The sequence below is a fragment of the Athalia rosae genome, chromosome 3, assembly GCF_917208135.1.
Source record: "Athalia rosae chromosome 3, iyAthRosa1.1, whole genome shotgun sequence".
NCBI classification, from domain to species: domain Eukaryota; kingdom Metazoa; phylum Arthropoda; class Insecta; order Hymenoptera; family Athaliidae; genus Athalia; species Athalia rosae.
The window spans coordinates 20805768-20822911 of record NC_064028.1 but is presented as its reverse complement, the minus strand read 5'-3'; the positions used below and the strand labels follow the sequence as shown (position 1 = coordinate 20822911).

The 17144-nt window shown below is 35.1% G+C and overlaps 4 protein-coding genes across 5 annotated transcripts in view; all 4 read right to left on the bottom strand.

Moving 5' to 3' along the window:
- Positions 1-1421: 1421 nt before the first annotated feature.
- Positions 1422-5708, bottom strand: LOC105689354 (elongation of very long chain fatty acids protein 1-like). The gene is made up of 7 exons (XM_012406286.3): positions 5265-5708; positions 3590-3646; positions 3173-3363; positions 2571-2651; positions 2314-2476; positions 2088-2227; positions 1422-1988 (listed from the first exon to the last, which is right to left on the bottom strand). The coding sequence occupies exons 2-7, from the start codon at positions 3633-3635 to the stop codon at positions 1827-1829; spliced, it is 783 nt and encodes a 260-aa protein (XP_012261709.1). The 5' UTR covers positions 3636-3646; positions 5265-5708; the 3' UTR covers positions 1422-1826.
- Positions 5709-6855: 1147 nt separating this feature from the next.
- Positions 6856-10167, bottom strand: LOC105689302 (cysteine sulfinic acid decarboxylase-like). Its single transcript, XM_012406219.2, has 6 exons — positions 9796-10167; positions 9463-9721; positions 9174-9390; positions 8723-9099; positions 7592-7783; positions 6856-7093 (listed from the first exon to the last, which is right to left on the bottom strand). Exons 1-6 carry the CDS (start codon positions 10065-10067, stop codon positions 6920-6922), a joined length of 1491 nt encoding a protein of 496 aa, XP_012261642.2. The 5' UTR covers positions 10068-10167; the 3' UTR covers positions 6856-6919.
- Positions 10168-10425: 258 nt separating this feature from the next.
- Positions 10426-11673, bottom strand: LOC105689385 (protein UXT homolog). The gene is made up of 2 exons (XM_012406362.4): positions 11153-11673; positions 10426-10972 (listed from the first exon to the last, which is right to left on the bottom strand). Coding segments are annotated over exons 1-2 (462 nt in total). The 5' UTR covers positions 11154-11673; the 3' UTR covers positions 10426-10511.
- A 2238-nt stretch (positions 11674-13911) lies between these two features.
- LOC105689658 (protein doublesex) overlaps positions 13912-17144 on the bottom strand; it is a 41959-nt gene continuing 38726 nt past the window's right edge. For both annotated transcript variants that reach the window (XM_048653200.1, XM_048653199.1), the window contains one exon: positions 13912-15684. In XM_048653200.1, coding sequence (XP_048509157.1) covers positions 15650-15684 — 35 coding nt within the window. In that variant the 3' untranslated portion in view covers positions 13912-15649. The remainder of the gene's footprint in view (positions 15685-17144) is intronic.

The following is a 17144-nucleotide window of genomic DNA, read 5'->3' as shown; positions in this document are numbered from 1 at the left end:
TTGAGTTAATAATATTTACTTCACTCATCTGTATCTTTTTTTTTTCTTTTTCTCTCTCGCCTTCGAGTTTCTGTGAAGTGACGGATCTTCTACGTGAATATGATATCAAAATGCACAGGCAAACAATTTCGCTACGAATGAGATCATGGTGGAATTTTTGTTTTTCTCGTTTCTAGTAGTGCTCGGGTGGGTGTATAATATTGTACTATAATTTAAGAGGGTGCGTATAAATCGCGAAACAAATGAACGCTCCAATTAACAAACCATAAAGTCTTGCAATTAGTCTGGGCAAATATTTGCCCTACTTCAAACCAAGCATAACGTCAAAGTCGTGAATTTCAAACACATCTCTCTCTCTCTCTTTTTCTCACTCTGTTTCTTTCTCTTTTTAAAAACTTTCGACCTCTCTCTCTCTCTCCCTCTCTCTCTCTCTCTCTCTCTACTCAGCCTCTCTCACTTTCCGTCGACTTTACTTTACTTCATTTTACTTTACTTTAGCGTTTATATCTACTTGACTTTACTTTCTCTACGCTACAACCCCTTTCTTCATTAAAGTATGAAATATATACAAAGATTATATATATATCATATATCGTATGTACCTAGTTGTTCACATATTTATAGTGGAAAAGAGAGTTCGCTCATATATTTATATTTCAGATTAACTAACATTGATTAATCTATGTACCCTGATATTTACATCGATGAAAATTGGATTCAAAACTCTGAAAGTGCACAATATTAATATTTCCATACGTCTTAGATTTCCTCGGATATTTTTCCTATCTCTCTTTTCACCGATATATCTTCACTCCATGCATTTCCCATACATATATATTACATACGGCCCCGGACTCGGGGATATATAAAGACTCTCACCCTTCAACCACGGAGCTGGTGAAATGAAATTAAAATTAAATTAAGTTCAATTAATTAAGCTCCTTTACTCGTGGGAACTTCGCCTCCGATCCCCTCGATCCCCGTGCGGCTCTTCACCCTACGCTCCCCACAGGTATATATAAAACCATTCATATATCTGCACAGCACACGTATATACTTATGTACTGCACACGTGCACGTACGTACATAAGTATGTACAACCCAGACTCACCTGATTCAGCGAACATCGCGTCCGATGGGGCGAAACTTTTACATCGTTAAGTACAAACTATAATCTTTTCTAAATTGATGGCTCATGTGTCTAGCCACCGATACCAATTAGAGATCATTTTATTTTCTATCGGAGTATAAGCGAGAAAAATAAATATCTCCTCGATTATGTCTGGATATCGAAGCATTGTACGTAATAGTATTTCAATTTATTCGTACCAACGTGAGTTGTTATAATATATATTTATTCGTTTATATAAATATATGAATCATTTATTAAATCATAATTAATATTAGATAATGAAAATTAATTTATACGTTCACTTATCTTTATTCAATTTCGTTTCCTATTATTCGTTCGTTACTATAATAGTATGATAATAATAATAGCGGTAATGATATTAATAATTTAGGAAGTGGTCTTCACCCTACAATATAGATTTTATACTTCATTAATGAATTACAAGTAGTGTTGATCGATTCCTCTTAGTTCTTTCGTAGATGCACTACGCTCGCGAATTTCATCGACGTAATCTCTACCGATTCTATTGATTTCTCTGTCTATGTTTTTTCGTTCTCTTTCACTAGTTCGTCCGCGAGATGATCGTTACGAGACAAGATAGTCGCAACCGACATTTCGAGCCGCATAACGAATGCACCTTAATTAAAAATTTTCGTTGCGATGTACTATACTGATATACTATATTGTTCATTTTTCACTGGCTTTTCTTGCAGTATGATTTTTTATAAAAGTCCCAAAACATGTAGAAAATAACTACGACGTTGAACATCCATATAAATGCTAGCGGTTTGCGATTCGGCTCGCAGGATGGCATCAATGTTTGAGCTGTGTGAACCACCATGATCACGAATTGGATCTGTGTGAATAATTTTGAAAATTATTATCAAGATCATTTTCATCTTCGTGCGGATGGTGATTTATTTTTATCTCCTTTGAATTCGCATATTTTACTCACCAATTGAAGCAACGTTAGGTACGATTTGTAGGGTGCTACTAGTTTTTGAGTTGTGGGACCCATACACGCTAATAAATAATAAGTGTACATTATAACGTGTACAAGACAGTTGGGCAACATTACAAACGTCCACATACCACCTGCGGATAAAAGAGAAATGTGAATTTTTCTTCATTCGAATTACTTTCGTCTACGGAACCGAGTATTTTTTTTTTCATTTCTTTACCTGGGACGTATTTGCAAGCGATCCATGATAATGCTACCGTTGCGACGTGGTGATAAACGTGTAGAAACGACGCCTGACTATACTTTTTCCGCAATACGAATACTACCGTGTCACCCAATTCAACTATTTTTAAGAGAAGCAGCCACCAAACCCATCTCGCCATCTGAATACGGGGGAAAAAAATTTGCGCCATCAAATATTTTATAGTATTCGAAAAATTCGAATTTAGATTTTTCTTTCATTCTGGAGTTACTTACGTTCAGGGGTTCGGGACTGTAGGAAAAATCGACAGGTTCGCAGCCGAGTGAAATGTTGGTGGTGAATCCGGACGTGAGAATCTGAAAACCACATATATCATTTTGATTTGTTTTATCTGTGCAACCTGTGCGATTTTTTCTTCTTTTTATTCTTTTTTATGTTTGCTTTTCTTTTTATTTATTTTTTTTTTGTTTTCAAGTACTCGATCTGTTGGTATATTGTTATCTCTTGTAATTTATTCGTTTCCACGTTGTCTATGAGAAAGAGGAAAAAAAAAAAACTACTTAATTAATTTACATCGACAAAACACGAACCGTTGCGACAACTCGTCCGATAAGATGAGATGACATGGCGACGACATAAAAGGAGAAAAAAAAAAACCCGAGCGAGTCGGAGAGCCAGATATTATGGGGTTTCACCTAAACATTATTATGCAAAGCTCTCTTGAGACAATGAAATTAGGGTACATGTAACACGTGTACGAAGCATTTAATTATGATTCTGCACTTAGCTCGCAACAAAAGAGTAGGTTCTACTTGAATTTAATACAATGCGACGATGAATTTTGTTACAATTATAAAAATGATTATTGTATACTTACACCGTAAAATATAATTCCACTCGATATCGCCACGAATATGTTGTAGCATATCATAAAACTGTGAAGTGAATAAGGCTTACGACGTTCCATTAAACGTGGACCAAAATTTAATACGAATCCTAAATATGCCGCCACTATTGTAATTATCGGAAGAGGACTGCCCATTAAAAACCAATTCCTCACCCTCGGATCTGGAATTAATACGATAAATTAGTCAATTGTTTAATTGACGCGACGTTTTATTTCCACGAGATTATCTCAAATGGGAAAAAGTTACGTTGGCTGCGAGGAGAGACGTTAAAAAAAATTGGCTACTCAATAATTCGTGCGTTATTTCTCAGATAAAGTGAGGGAGAAAAAAAAAAAAAAAAAAAACATGCAAAATTTGGGAAATTAATTTGAAAACTTTTAACTTACCGGATATCTCATCCATGAGGAAACGGTAAGTCTCTACAGGTCCCATTTCCAGTTGAACTGTAGAGACAGACGAAAGATGAATGAAAGTGAAAAATTTCACTCGTTATCAGGAAGAAGAGATCAACAAAATAAAAAAATCAAATTCAATCAAGTCAATAATAATTTAACGGGTCAGTTGTACTTGGAACAGATGCGATCAGATCGAATTCCGAAACTAGAATGTGCTGCTGCGGAACTAATACTAGAGGGAATAGAAGATAAAGAAAAATAAAAATCGAACAAGAAACGAAAAAGGAGAGAAACGAAAATAACAAAAAAAGAAGAAGGAGAATAGGGATATTGGAAGGAGAAGAAGAAGTAATAAGTGTGCATGATGCCGGCTTTTCCAAATACCACGCGTTCGTGATTGCGTGGATGCGCAGAAATTACGTGATCGCGCGCAGAAATTATTTGTACAAGTTTCTCTAATTTTATTAGTATTACGTATGAATTTTTTTTTTTTTCTCTTTCAATTTGTCTCTCAAAGGGCGCTCCAAGTTCTTATTCTGTATCGTACAAAAGGTCATGTTTGATAACGTAAGTGTATCACTTCGAAGACCTATAATTCACTCGTGATGCGATTTCACCGATTGTCAGTCGGTAAAATAATTTTTGGCAATTTTATTAAACTTGTGTGCATATGTATACGTGGCCATATTACATATGTATATTTAACGGAGACTCGTGTGTGAATGTACGTGTGTAGAGAATATATTAAGGCGATTAGGGTCGAAAATGTGAAACGTCATTTCACTTCCATACATCATAGAAGTAACGGTCCCGCACCAGTCGCTTCTATTGCAAATGCACAATAGAATATCGCAGATGCAACATCTGCACGCTGTAATCACCACGACAATGTTAAGTCGAAGGTAATCGACGAATCGCATTTGCAGATATGCTTATTTATTCAGTTATTTTACTTCTCTGCCAGAGACGTTCTTTTATAAATCGTTGTGTAACATCTTCCGGGCAATTTGGGAAATGCAGGAGTAACGATAGTTATTAAAATTATTTGAGGAATTGAGCGGACCCGAGTGCGTGCAACTCTATCGCATGTACAATACACCTAATGTACTGTAGAGCGAAGGTTATTCGATAATGCTAATAAGATGTTGCGCAAGTTATCGAAATGTGCGTTAAATTCGTTGGGTGCACGATATATGTACCCCCCAATTTTGTAATTTGGATCTAACGACGTGAAATCATGTATGATTCTTCTCTTTGCTTTGATAGTCAGACGTGACGAGTGTATACTGCTTGATTAACGACGATGATTTCACATCGACTTTTTTTTGTTCTGTATTATCATGATGGAAAAATGATCTATTCGAGTATATATTTCGGCTAGAAAAGCTTCGTTACACACAAACCAGATAATAGATGATGCGTTCTAGATGGCGGCACTAGAAATAGATATCGCACGTGCTTGTGTGTAAAAAGATGTTAAGGAAATTACACCGGTGGATGAAAAATGAGCCAAAAAAAAAGATTTTTCATAGAATAACTTTTTAAAAGGACACTAGGGATCATATGGATAGGGTGTTTATTTTTTTTTTTCACAACTTTCGTATCTATTATCGGTAAGATAATAGTCAAGAATATGAAATTCAAATAGATTATATAATACACGTACCTTAATATCAGTATTAACATTTAAATCCAAAATCCAAACTCCCTTCGCACGCGGCAGGGTGATTTTACTTCATACGAAGGTCACGAAATTGTACATCACACTAGGATAAAATGATGTGTAAAAAATGAAAGTGTCCGGGGGTGAGAAAAAAGTGGAAAAAACAAAGAGAGAGAAAAACAAAAAGGAAAGAAAAACTGGCAGCAGGTGGGTGATTTTTTTTTAATTTAAAACCGCGAATGTACTGCAATGCGGTCAACTCCGCGATGCTTGTAGGGGGATCAACTATTAACTGGCGCGAAACGCCGACGTTCCTCTTTGGCTGGTAGCATTCACCAGGTTCACCGGCGTACAAGTTATAAACTCCTCCTGGCCCTCCTGGCTTCCCTGGTTACTCGATGGTTCGTTGGCTAGCTGGCTGGCTGGCTAGCTAGTCACCCTTTCGTTTATAACCCGAGAGCTCTTCGATCTGCTGCGCGAGTCGAGCCGGACGAGTTCGAATATTATTATAGGATCACCTTTTGCACCCGCGACGTCGTCGCCACCGCGATATATATTTAACGGCAGAAGAGATCACCGAAATGAAGAGAATAAAAAAAAAAATGGAAAAAAATGGAAAAAAAGAAGTTAATAATCTAAAGACCTTTGATCGCGTGATTATCGAATTGAAATTGGAACATTTGATCCTCTTGACGATTCATAAAAAAATCATCCAATTACTTCGATGAAATCGATAAAGAATTATCCGTTAAAACAGAGCGAAACACACCCTAAACTGCACACTTTTCTTTTCGATGCCTTCTCGCGCGAGAATAATTGAAATAAAAAATGTTGAAAAATTTTCGCACATGATCCGAGGAAGTTTTATTGCTGCCGTTGCCTTTGAACTATCGTTTCTGTTCGTACCTACACCTCTGCAGAAACATTTTCTTCAGTTTCCTTTCCTTTCTTTTCTTTCTCTAGATATACCTCCGGGCGGACAACCACCCCGCGGAACAAGGCTTAACTGTAGGGACGGTGTTCGCGAGGGGCGAACAGCTCCGGGTCGCTCGGATGTAAGGCTTCCCCGTAGGCTGTCATTTGAATCAGGATTAGCTACGAGGACGGTTCCGATGTTCCGGATCCACCCACGTATGTTCAGCTATACTTTTTCTCTTTTTCGTACACCAGTCTCGGAACATGCCCGATCTACATACGAATATCTTATTATCATCTTGTTTCTTTGATTCGTCGAATTATCGGGAACAAAAAAAAATCCACGGAATCGATTATTTTGTAGGATTCCAACGATATGTACGGTATAATGAGAGTGATAAGAATCTGAGGTCTTTCATTTGCATAAGGTACATTATTATAGCGCGCTACATGATTATGTATTTATGCTTAAGGGGATCAAGGATTTTAGAGATCAGACATTCAGATTATACGTACACCTATAGTCGGCGTTATACTTCAGCCGCATGCTATGGATTCTATTTGTGGAAATTTGGTAACTGTGTTACAAGGAAGAGAAGCTTTCTTTATTCAATGTACGTTTGTATATATACACATTTTGTGGGTATATAATATCGACGTTATTCAACTATCGCGGATATCAATTTTATAAGGGATTTATTGATCTACATCTATATCTATACAATGTATGGATTTTTATTTTATCAGAGAGCTTGTCCCAAGCGTTCGAATTCTTCGAGAACGTAGTCAACGTCTGTTGTTAATAATCCAGAGTTTTGTACGACAAAGCGAAAGAAATTCGGTTTCTGACGAAGAGGTTGATATCCGATCATCAAACTACCGCGTCTCGTCATCATTTCCTTCAACTGTGGTGCGACCTTTTTAATAAAATAGTTACAATTATCAATTGTCTTCATATTACGTAACCGGAAATACGTAATTTATGCTCTTTGAATAGGGTTGCGACAACTTCCGGTATTATCTACGTAGGTTCAATTTACAAGAATTGGTACTGGCAACTTGTTGTTGGTTGGCAAGTTACCAGGATGTGGCAGTCGGTAGAATTATAGACCGAAGGTAATCGATAATTTACCGCTAAGCGGTCCAACAAAATTATTAATCACTCTATTAGTTTTATAGCTGGATTATTTCTCTACTGTAGATAGAATTGCTCAACAGATGGTGAATAACTTAAGATAATATGAAATTCTGTTGGTAACGGGTACTGAATTGATTGACAAATAATTAAATAATTTTGCAGCTCAATATTCTACATGGTGGAACGTTTTCTATTTGCCTTTGCTTTTTATTCTTTTTATTTCTTCATTTTTTCATCAATGGGATGGGTTGATTAATTAAATGACTCGATAATTTACCTTATGTAAGTTTTCGTTATAGTTGTACGAGGAATACTTGTTTTTAAGCGATGGTGGGATATACCAAAAGCATACATTTATAAACGACGGTTTGGCAACGAGTTTGAAATCGACGCGTCTTTCGATTTCACTTTTCAAAAAATCGGATAAGAACATTAGATGATTCACATGATTTTCGAATCCTGAGGTTCCCTGAAACGAATTTTTAGAAAAAGACGTCTTACTAGGATACTATATCGAGAATTATTGAATTTATTAGGATATTCAAATTAAAACTATATGAACCGTTAATGAATTAAAAAAAAACGAAAAATATGCAAGCGATCGAAATAGTAAATAGTAAACTTCCTCTTTCAAAAAATACAACTGAAATGATAAATTGAAATACAATCAAATATTATCCTTTCATAATTTTTTATCAAAAATTTAAAAAAATGTATGGACTCCGATTCGATAAAATGATATCTGGTATTTCTGATGGTAGCAATGGGAGTATTACATGAGAGCAAATATTAAAGATAATCACTAAAGATCAATGGCGTTAATTATGAATTATGTAAGATCTTTGAGGGTACTTATAATGCAAGTATCTTATATCTTGAGATTGGAGGAGCTGTAGGGAATGAAAGATAATTTTCTTATCAGGGAGCGTTGAGGAGTCGGAAGGCCTTGGCGTATGACAAAAGTAAAGAGGGATAGTAAGGTATAACACAGACAAATGGAGATGTGGGGGGACAATGTAATATATGCATAAGTATTACGGTAAACACACTCGAAACAAAGCATACAAGGAAGCTACAGGCCTTGTTTCAATACCCTTAGCTTCAGCGAGCGCCTCGACGTCAGCTTAAGTACTAAAACTAGAATGTGGAAAATTCAAGATGCAAAGTTAAGGGACCTCCTGCATTTAATGTACTAGGGGTAAAAACTGCATCGAAGGCTTGTTTACCACAAAACCAATCTGCATAAAGTCTGATGCAGGTCGTTGCATCGGTTAAAAGGAGACTAAGAGATTCGTACTCTTATAAATTTATACGACAACTCTCAATTCTCTTAGCTCATGCATTTTGATTTTTTTCGTCATCTTACCATTCAGTTCATCATGAAATTTATGACTATCGTCAATCTCACCTTAGCCTGCCACATTATCCAGAACTTTAATACATCTGCCCTTCGTCCGCACTGTATATATTTATCACCAACATCATAATCTTGAGGATAAAATTTATCCTTTTGGAATAAGTAGGAAGCTTTTTTAGAATGAGCAGATTTCAGAATTTCACAGTGCTTTGTCAGAAGCATGGAGCATTGCTGTGGTACTGCCAAAAGCTTATGCGGATTGAATGCTATTGAATCTGCTTTTTGTATTCCATCCAGTAAGGTGCGATACTTTCTACTCATTATTAGTCCGCCGGCCCAAGCTGCATCCACATGGAACCAAAGTTTGTATTTTAAACAGATTTCTGCTATCTCATTCAGTGGGTCAATCGCCCCTAGGACAGTAGTACCTGAAATTAACAAATTTGAATTTTTAAGAGTGAAGAACTATGCGGATAATTAAAGATTATGACCAATAGATCACCGGCGGTTGCTGATACCATGAAACAAGTATTCCCTTGCTGTTTTTGGGCCAGAATATTCACTTCCAAATTATGGGTATCCATTCGTCCCTGTTCATCTGTCTTTATTAAGATTACATTTTTCTCCCCAATCCCGCACATACTTGCCCATTTTTGAAGCGAATAGTGAGCATCTTCGGAAGCAAACATGACTAAGTTTAGAGCAGAGGATCCATAATCCTGATGAAGGAAATATTTTATTGGCCCTTGCGTTTCAGATTGAAATTATTGTAGCAGTTTTTGAGATAACACCTTTGATTCTGGTTTCAGCCAATATCGGGCCAAGTTTATGGCTGTTCCATTTGCAAAAGAACCACCTGGGCAGAACAACCCATCTCCAAAACTTTGAGGTACTGAAATATTATGGTAATCCGATTTGTAGAACATTTCGAGCATTTGTTTTATGAGAGTTTGTTCCATCAGAGTTAGAACTGGAGCTACTTCGTAAGTGTATATAGAAACGTTGAGAGAATCAGTTAGCCATTGACCCGCTAGTCCATAAGGATCCAATCTGAATCAGAGTGGAATTATAAATCAGTATCTAATTTGATAAATTAGTGAAAAGAAAAAAGGTTTCGAAATTACCCAGAGAATAACTGGTTCATAAAGTATGGATGACCAGTCTTCACACTGAAGTTATAAATGTCTTTTATTATTTTTAAAATGAGTCCCTGAGATTTCGGTTCATCAGTCAAATCAAAAGATATTAATTCAGACAGGTGGTCTGGATCTCGCCATTTGATGACTGGCTCATCCCGTTTTACACCATCGAAAATATTTTTTATTAAAATCGATGAAAGACTTTCGAGAAAACTTTTGTGCTTTTCTTCAACCGGTATACTTTGCCAATCAGACATGCTTATTTGTTTGATATTGCATTTATCGGTAGTTATGGTGTGCTTTTTATTATAATCGTATAGTAACACACATTGCACTTCACCTACTAACCCAATCAATAGAGTGAGTCAGGTTTATATAGCTCGTGAAAATTGTTGCCAACTATCCTTGGCAATATTCCCCCTTTTATTATTCTTAACGAGAACACAATGGTACCTCCATCAACAACATTGAAAAGCAGCGATGACAACTTAACACACGAGGAACTTGCAATTGATTGAACAAAGGTAATCAGGCATTATATAATTTAGCATACATTACATGGCAAAAATTCATTACATAGCTTGTACCTTGAATAAATTAAACAAAAGCCATAGGTATGAAGAAAATAGTTTTTATTTTTATATTTACATTGATTTTACAGTCGTGTTTTCTTTTCTCATCCAATGTATTTCGTATTTTTATTATTTTATGTTCTGGAGTTCCTTGATGCTGAATAATATAAGTTTAATATGTGCCTTAGTTTTAGCAGTTTCTTTTCTGATATTTTCTACTTGTCTTTCGAGTAGCTTAATCCTAACATTAATCACTAATACAGCCTCATCTAAAGTAAATTCAACAAAATGACCAAGTCCTACATCTAATAAGATAGTCGATGTATCCTCAACTTGAGCTTGGACATAGAAATTATTTCCAATGTCGAGTTTAGTCTTGAAACCTGAATTCTCAGAAGATTGGTTAGCTAGTTGTATTTTTGATATCATGGTTTTCAACTGAAGGAATTCAGCCATATCAGAATTTAACTGGCCTAGTTTCTCATCCAATTTTCGCAAATCTTCCTTCAGTACATCATTCACAAATGACTCGAATTGCAAGACCTTTTTTTGGATGTAAGGATTCATTATTGGAGTAAGACTGTATCCCACTGCAAGAAACATGTCATACCCATCATTTTCGATCAATCTTTCATACTGTTCTATAATACTGTTGAACAGATCAATTCGGAAATGCGAAGTATGATTGAAAGAATGTACAATGATGCTAGGTTAGTTGAGGTTAAAGCTCGATGATTCAAGTCCTAACAATGTTAAGAAACAATACTCACTTCAAAATAATTCAGGACCTACTACGAATGAGGCGTTTGATAAGTGGTTGATTATGATTGATTACACTGATGAACATTCCAGGATCTATTCAGGAATTATGAGATTGTTAATAACCTCCTGTTTGACAGTACTCATTCTACAATAAATAAATATACTGTGGCGTCGCCTGTAGCTCGCCGGTTTGAACCTCAACAAAATGGTCTTACAAGCTCTGCTGATTATGCAGACATTCTGCATACCTACCACCAGGGACGCATTGCAAGAAGACTACCCTTTGACACTACCCCTATTTAATTCGGTTTGTTCAGAAAGAAAACAAAATCCTGGACCAAAAAAAATTGACATGTCTGAAAGCAGAAGATTTAAGCTTCAATCCTGTTACAATTTGATTTATCAAAGTATATTTTTCAACAAGTTACGAGCATTTGTAAATCAACCACTTTCGCGCAGGAGTATCACAGGCTACCACAGACGCACACTATGAATGCATTTATGAATGAGTAGCAGCAGCCAATCAGCGTTTACTACGAATACTCCTACTACGCGTAGTACTACGAATACATAGTACGTAAGTCAGTCATGTTAGGGTAGATCAGTTAGCTTAGGAAGGTCAGTTATATGGTGCATTTTCGGCCAAAGCCACAAGTATTTAAAAATTGCGTAGGTATATCCATGGGCATATCTATGGTGAACGAACAGGTATATACCCAATGGGCATGAGTATACGAATGTTATGAGTACATACGTTTACTGATGATTTTATAAGGATGACACAATTATTCATACTGGCTGATTAATACATAACACACATTTGCGTTTCATAATTCGTGGATCATGGTATGTGCACACATGATCTGCACATGGATTTGAAAATACAGCTAAGAGTCTTAAAATGCCTGAGAATAATTTACTGTAACGGACTCACGATCAACATTCAGGGCATTCGAAAATATACCGAGAGCAGCACTTCTAAAAAGTAAAGGGCGAAGAATTGATGATACATCCGCAGCAAGTTATCGTATTGATGTTTCAGTAAATGAAACATTGAACACGTAATCGATTCTTATTTCACGTAGATAATTTATCAATGAAGAAAGAACACTTTTCTGACTAATTATTTGATAAGAATTAATTACACCCCTGTACGTATCGCTCATGGCCGTTCTTCATCGACAACAGATCATGACATCAAGCACTGATTCATCGCAACCGCTCCTCACCTTTCATGTTCTTCCGATACAGAAATTATTACATGATCTCTGAAATTGCCAAACCAGAAATCTGCCGATCAGTTTTCAGATCTCTAACAATAGGCATCATACATTGTGAGCAAAGAAACCATTTTACGAAAACTGGTCCAGCGCAGCTTTACATCTCCTCAGAATCCGTATAATATTGTAATATGGAAAACTGGAGCAATTGAAATATCAGTAGAATAGCCGGTGGAATTTTTGCGATCTCGACGTGAAAAATCAACTTTTTTGTGGGGTACTTTGGTGTATTTGAATGACGTCGAAATGAAAAAGGCATCCATGCGATATCATTTTGGATAAAATTAGGTGAAAAAAAAGAGATACCGTACCATCAGGTGAACAAGTCTGAATCGATCTAGATCAATTGAATTTTTTATCGTTATCTAGTGCTTGTAGTCGGATTATTGAGATCGCCTTTGTCTATGACTATAAAATAAAGTTATACAGTCATTCGGGATTAATATCTCTACCGTTCTAATACAACAATTAGCATGCATGATCTATAAGTCCTTTGTAATTATCATCACGTGTATTTTATGTGAGAAGTGTTTCAGAGAATCAAACACACTGTGGCAACAGTTTATCTCCTATCAGTTGCTCTAGTTATAAATATTTTTTTTATTACATTATAATTTTTACGTTCACATTTTTCCCCGACATTTTTACATGATATGTAATAATACCAAGTTACATTTATAGCACAGATACCGTTCATACCATGTCATGGAATCGCAAGTCCGTGTTATCCTATATGTATGCGCCATATATCATCGGAAACATTATACTGTATCAGAAAGCTCAAATCCAACTTACATATGATTATCATTATATTAGTACAACTATTACTACTACCACTAGTATACTTAAACGCGAAGCGAGCGATGATTATTATTACACGATGACGTGTGTACTTGTCTTCCAGACGACTGATCAAAAAGCAAAAAAAAAAAAAAAGAAAACGGAAAAAACGAAAATAATAATTCGAAATAATAAAATAAAATATAAAAACAATATCTAAGTGCATTTTGTCACGCTTTGATGTCGTGCAACTAGAGTAATACAGAATACATCACATACGATTATTAATACACATATGTTGCTACGAACAAACTATACACCATAATTTATACTATTGCGTTACACATATACATCATGCCACCGTATATGCAATTATTATCAGCGATAAGTGATAACTATGTAACAGTATAACACATTACTAACGGTGCTATGCACGTTTGACAGGGTATAGGGTGTATAATATGCATATAAAAAGAATTTTACGATCACTTGCATTTCATCGATACATCAGGGATTATTCCTGACTTACTTAAACAGAGTATCTATGAACATCCACAACATTTATTATGCGAGAATATAATCGTTGTGTCATACTTACCTACGCGTACATGAAAATTTATTCAATCCGATGCGCGTCTAGTGTACTCAACAAAAAAACAAAATATCTCAATCAAAGAACAAAGTTCTGCTGCGATAGCTCGTCAGCCTTAATCCCAGGATTAACATTTATTAACTATAGCAACTATAATGTTATATCTGTACGATGCAAAGATTATAGGAAACGTGTATCGATATTATGATTATTGCCATTCTATTTCCATTTTTTTTTCTCCTCTTTTTCTTCACCACATTTATTCTCACTACTGTGTCACTACTGTCTCTCGACAGACGGATCGATGCGATAAAATGGGAAAATCTGAACAATGAGATGCAATCAATTATTTCAACTGATCTTAACGTTTTTATCATTATTATTGTTGTCATTTTTTTCACATCTCATCATAACTATCGTAACCATTAACTGCTATCGTTACCAATCTAGTTATCATTATTTTTAAAAATTATGTATGGCGACAGATACATGGTAATAATAATGATAGTAATAATATTAATAATAATAATAATAATAATAATAACAATAATAATAACAACAATTATAATGATAAGGATAGTGATAATAATAATAATAATAATAATAATAACATACGATACGGGTATATGGTTATTAGACTTTAGAATTGTTAAAAAAATAGAAATAATTTATAACGAAAGCCTATACAACAGATATTTATATTTTCTTAGTATTATAGACGTTTATTTTTTAGGCAAAAAATTTTTTCATGAATATTAATTAGTAGTTTTTACTTTGTATTTTTCTTTCTTTTTATCCTTTCTCGTTTCAATCCTTCAACATACACATGCATACGTATTATATCTATATAGATCCATTCACGCGCGCACACACACGAGCGCATACAAATGTGAGTTTCGCTGTGCGTTTTTATTAATTTTTTTTTTTTTGTCGAATCAATCATTTCTTCATCTTATGTTTAAATTTCGTTTTCAATTCTCCTCCTTACTCCTCGCGTTATCATCTATTATCGATCATTGACTTTCAATTCTAATATCACATAAGAAAAATTAAAATTAACGTACATATATATTCGTATTATATAGATACAATGTGATCGTTTCACTCGTTTTGCGTGAGCGTAGAATAGCTTAGACTATGTAATATACTTATAAGTACGCGCTACCAAGTTGCACGGCCATTTTCTTGAAAATTTCTCACAACATATTCAGCTCCGTTACAATGCAATTACTATTATCGATGATAATGATGACGATGATAATAATAATAATAGTAACAATAATAATAACAACTTATCTATTCGTTAATCGAAGTATATTATTACATTATATGCTATAGATGACGATAATAATTAATACATAGCTGCTGTTACCGCCGGGATGCCAATTTGTCGTTTATTTTCTTTCTCGCGTTTTTTTTTCTTATTCGAATCATAACAATAGTCGCTTAATAATTAAATACACTTGATGAAAACTTACACAATATTTAATATATATGTATGTATATCTGTACTATACACATGTAATATATTTGTATATATTTATATGAGATCTTCTTATATAGGTAAGTGAATCAATCGTCACTTTTATTGTTGCTGCTGTCCTTTACTTTAATTATTATCATTGTTATCGTTATAATTATTTATAGTCGAATCGCAATCACTCGTGCAGTCAATGTATACGCCACTGATTTTATTGCAATATCCTTGATTGCTTCGGTTGTCGTTATACGTTTCGTTTCGCTTTTATTCACCTTCATTTTGTGTTACCCTTTTTTCTCATTAGCTTCGGAAATGACGAGCCAGTCTTTAGTATCCTCCCGAAATTTAAAGTATCGTATTCATAAGTGAGCAGCTATCGATTCCTGATGCGGTAAAACCAGCGGTGAGCTGAAACAAAATTAGTCGGACAAATGAAAAATTATCGTTCAATCCGAACACGGCAGGTGTTTCATGTATTTCCTTCCGTTTTGCGAGTTATACTCCAGTCGATCGATCATTCGAACAAATCACGTGTGTTATAGATATCACGTACAGAACGGTTGAGTTTTCTTTTCCTTTTTTTTTTTTTTTTTTGGTTCATTATTGAAAAAAATCTAACTACACTATACAGATCCAATCGTGTGCGAACGTATTACGATGTCTGGTGGAAAATCGTGACTTTTATCATTGCGCTCGGTGCACTAGATCATAGATATAATAATAGTCACGTGTCTTATTATGCCGATACGAAACACTACTGTACCGCCAGATGCGACGCGTTAATACCCTGCCTATATCTATTTTACGTTTCAACACGTACGTATATGTATGTATAACTGATATAAATGTAATGAATCGTCCGCACAAAACTCGTTAAGTAATTACCTGTAGATATAGTCGCGTCGTTGTCGTTCGCGTTCTCGCTGTTATAGATTATTGAGTATTCAGGTGGAGGTTGATAGGGTATGTGTGTGTAGATTGTAACGTGGCGATGATTAGATATATTGTAACAATTATATTGTCCCTTTTATCATTTTTCTCTCTCTCTCTCTCTCTCTCTCTCTCTCTCTCTCTCTCTCTCTCTCTCTCTCTCTCTCTCTCTCTCTCTCTCTCTCTCTCTCTCTCTCTCTCTCTCTCTCATTTGTGCGCCCGTTTTAAATTACAGCCTTAACTCGGGTCAACATTATTACAGGATAATGAGATTTGCATAGGCATATATATATATATATATATATGTCATAAATTATGTACATATAAAAAAATGTGGAATTAAAAATTGTGCACCTATTAATTTGAGGTGAGCATGTAATCCAGCGATTTCGCATATTGCGAATAAGTATTATAATATTCGTTATTCGCGCGGTTTGTTCTGGCTCGAAAGTTTAATCAAAGTGTAGGTGTAGGAGGAACCGAACAATGCAAATGACAGACCGCATGTAAAATCTTAATATTAAAATATATACGCTTGTGCATCAGGTACGTAATAGCGAATACCAACTTTAGCCAGTTAATAAAGCAGAAGCTTCGTAAGTAGTATCTATACCGAGTTATAACAAGCTAGCGAACAAACTGCGATGCTGTTACCTAAGAGATAAATGTGGAATCATAAACCCACCCGGGGTATATTTATAATATATCTATATCTATGTATACACGTAGACAAATATATATATACATATACATATATTTATAAATATATGTGAAATTTTTGATGTACAGAGGGAGACGGAGGAGGGAGGGAGGATCTTGCAGTTCAACTCTCGATCATCGGGAATTATGTACAATATAATCACTGATTGTGAGTAAATGCTATCAACTTCTTATTAACGGCGTCGCTGCGTAATTTAATTTTTAGAAATAATTATTTT

Bases quoted from the DNA above. Each gene is read 5' to 3' on its own strand.
- LOC105689302 (XM_012406219.2), bottom strand. From the start codon at position 10,067: ATGTCTGATTGGCAAAGTATACCGGTTGAAGAAAAGCACAAAAGTTTT. The intron at 9,722-9,795 runs GTAATTTCGAAA...ACTCTGATTCAG, and splicing joins ATGAACCAGTTATTCTCTGG to ATTGGATCCTTATGGACTAG. The intron at 7,094-7,591 runs GTAAATTATCGA...TTTATTAAAAAG, and splicing joins ATAACGAAAACTTACATAAG to GTCGCACCACAGTTGAAGGA.
- LOC105689354 (XM_012406286.3), bottom strand. From the start codon at position 3,635: ATGGGACCTGTAGAGACTTACCGTTTCCTCATGGATGAGATATCCG. The intron at 3,364-3,589 runs GTAAGTTAAAAG...TATTAATTCCAG, and splicing joins CCTCATGGATGAGATATCCG to ATCCGAGGGTGAGGAATTGG. The intron at 2,228-2,313 runs GTAAAGAAATGA...TTTTATCCGCAG, and splicing joins CGCTTGCAAATACGTCCCAG to GTGGTATGTGGACGTTTGTA.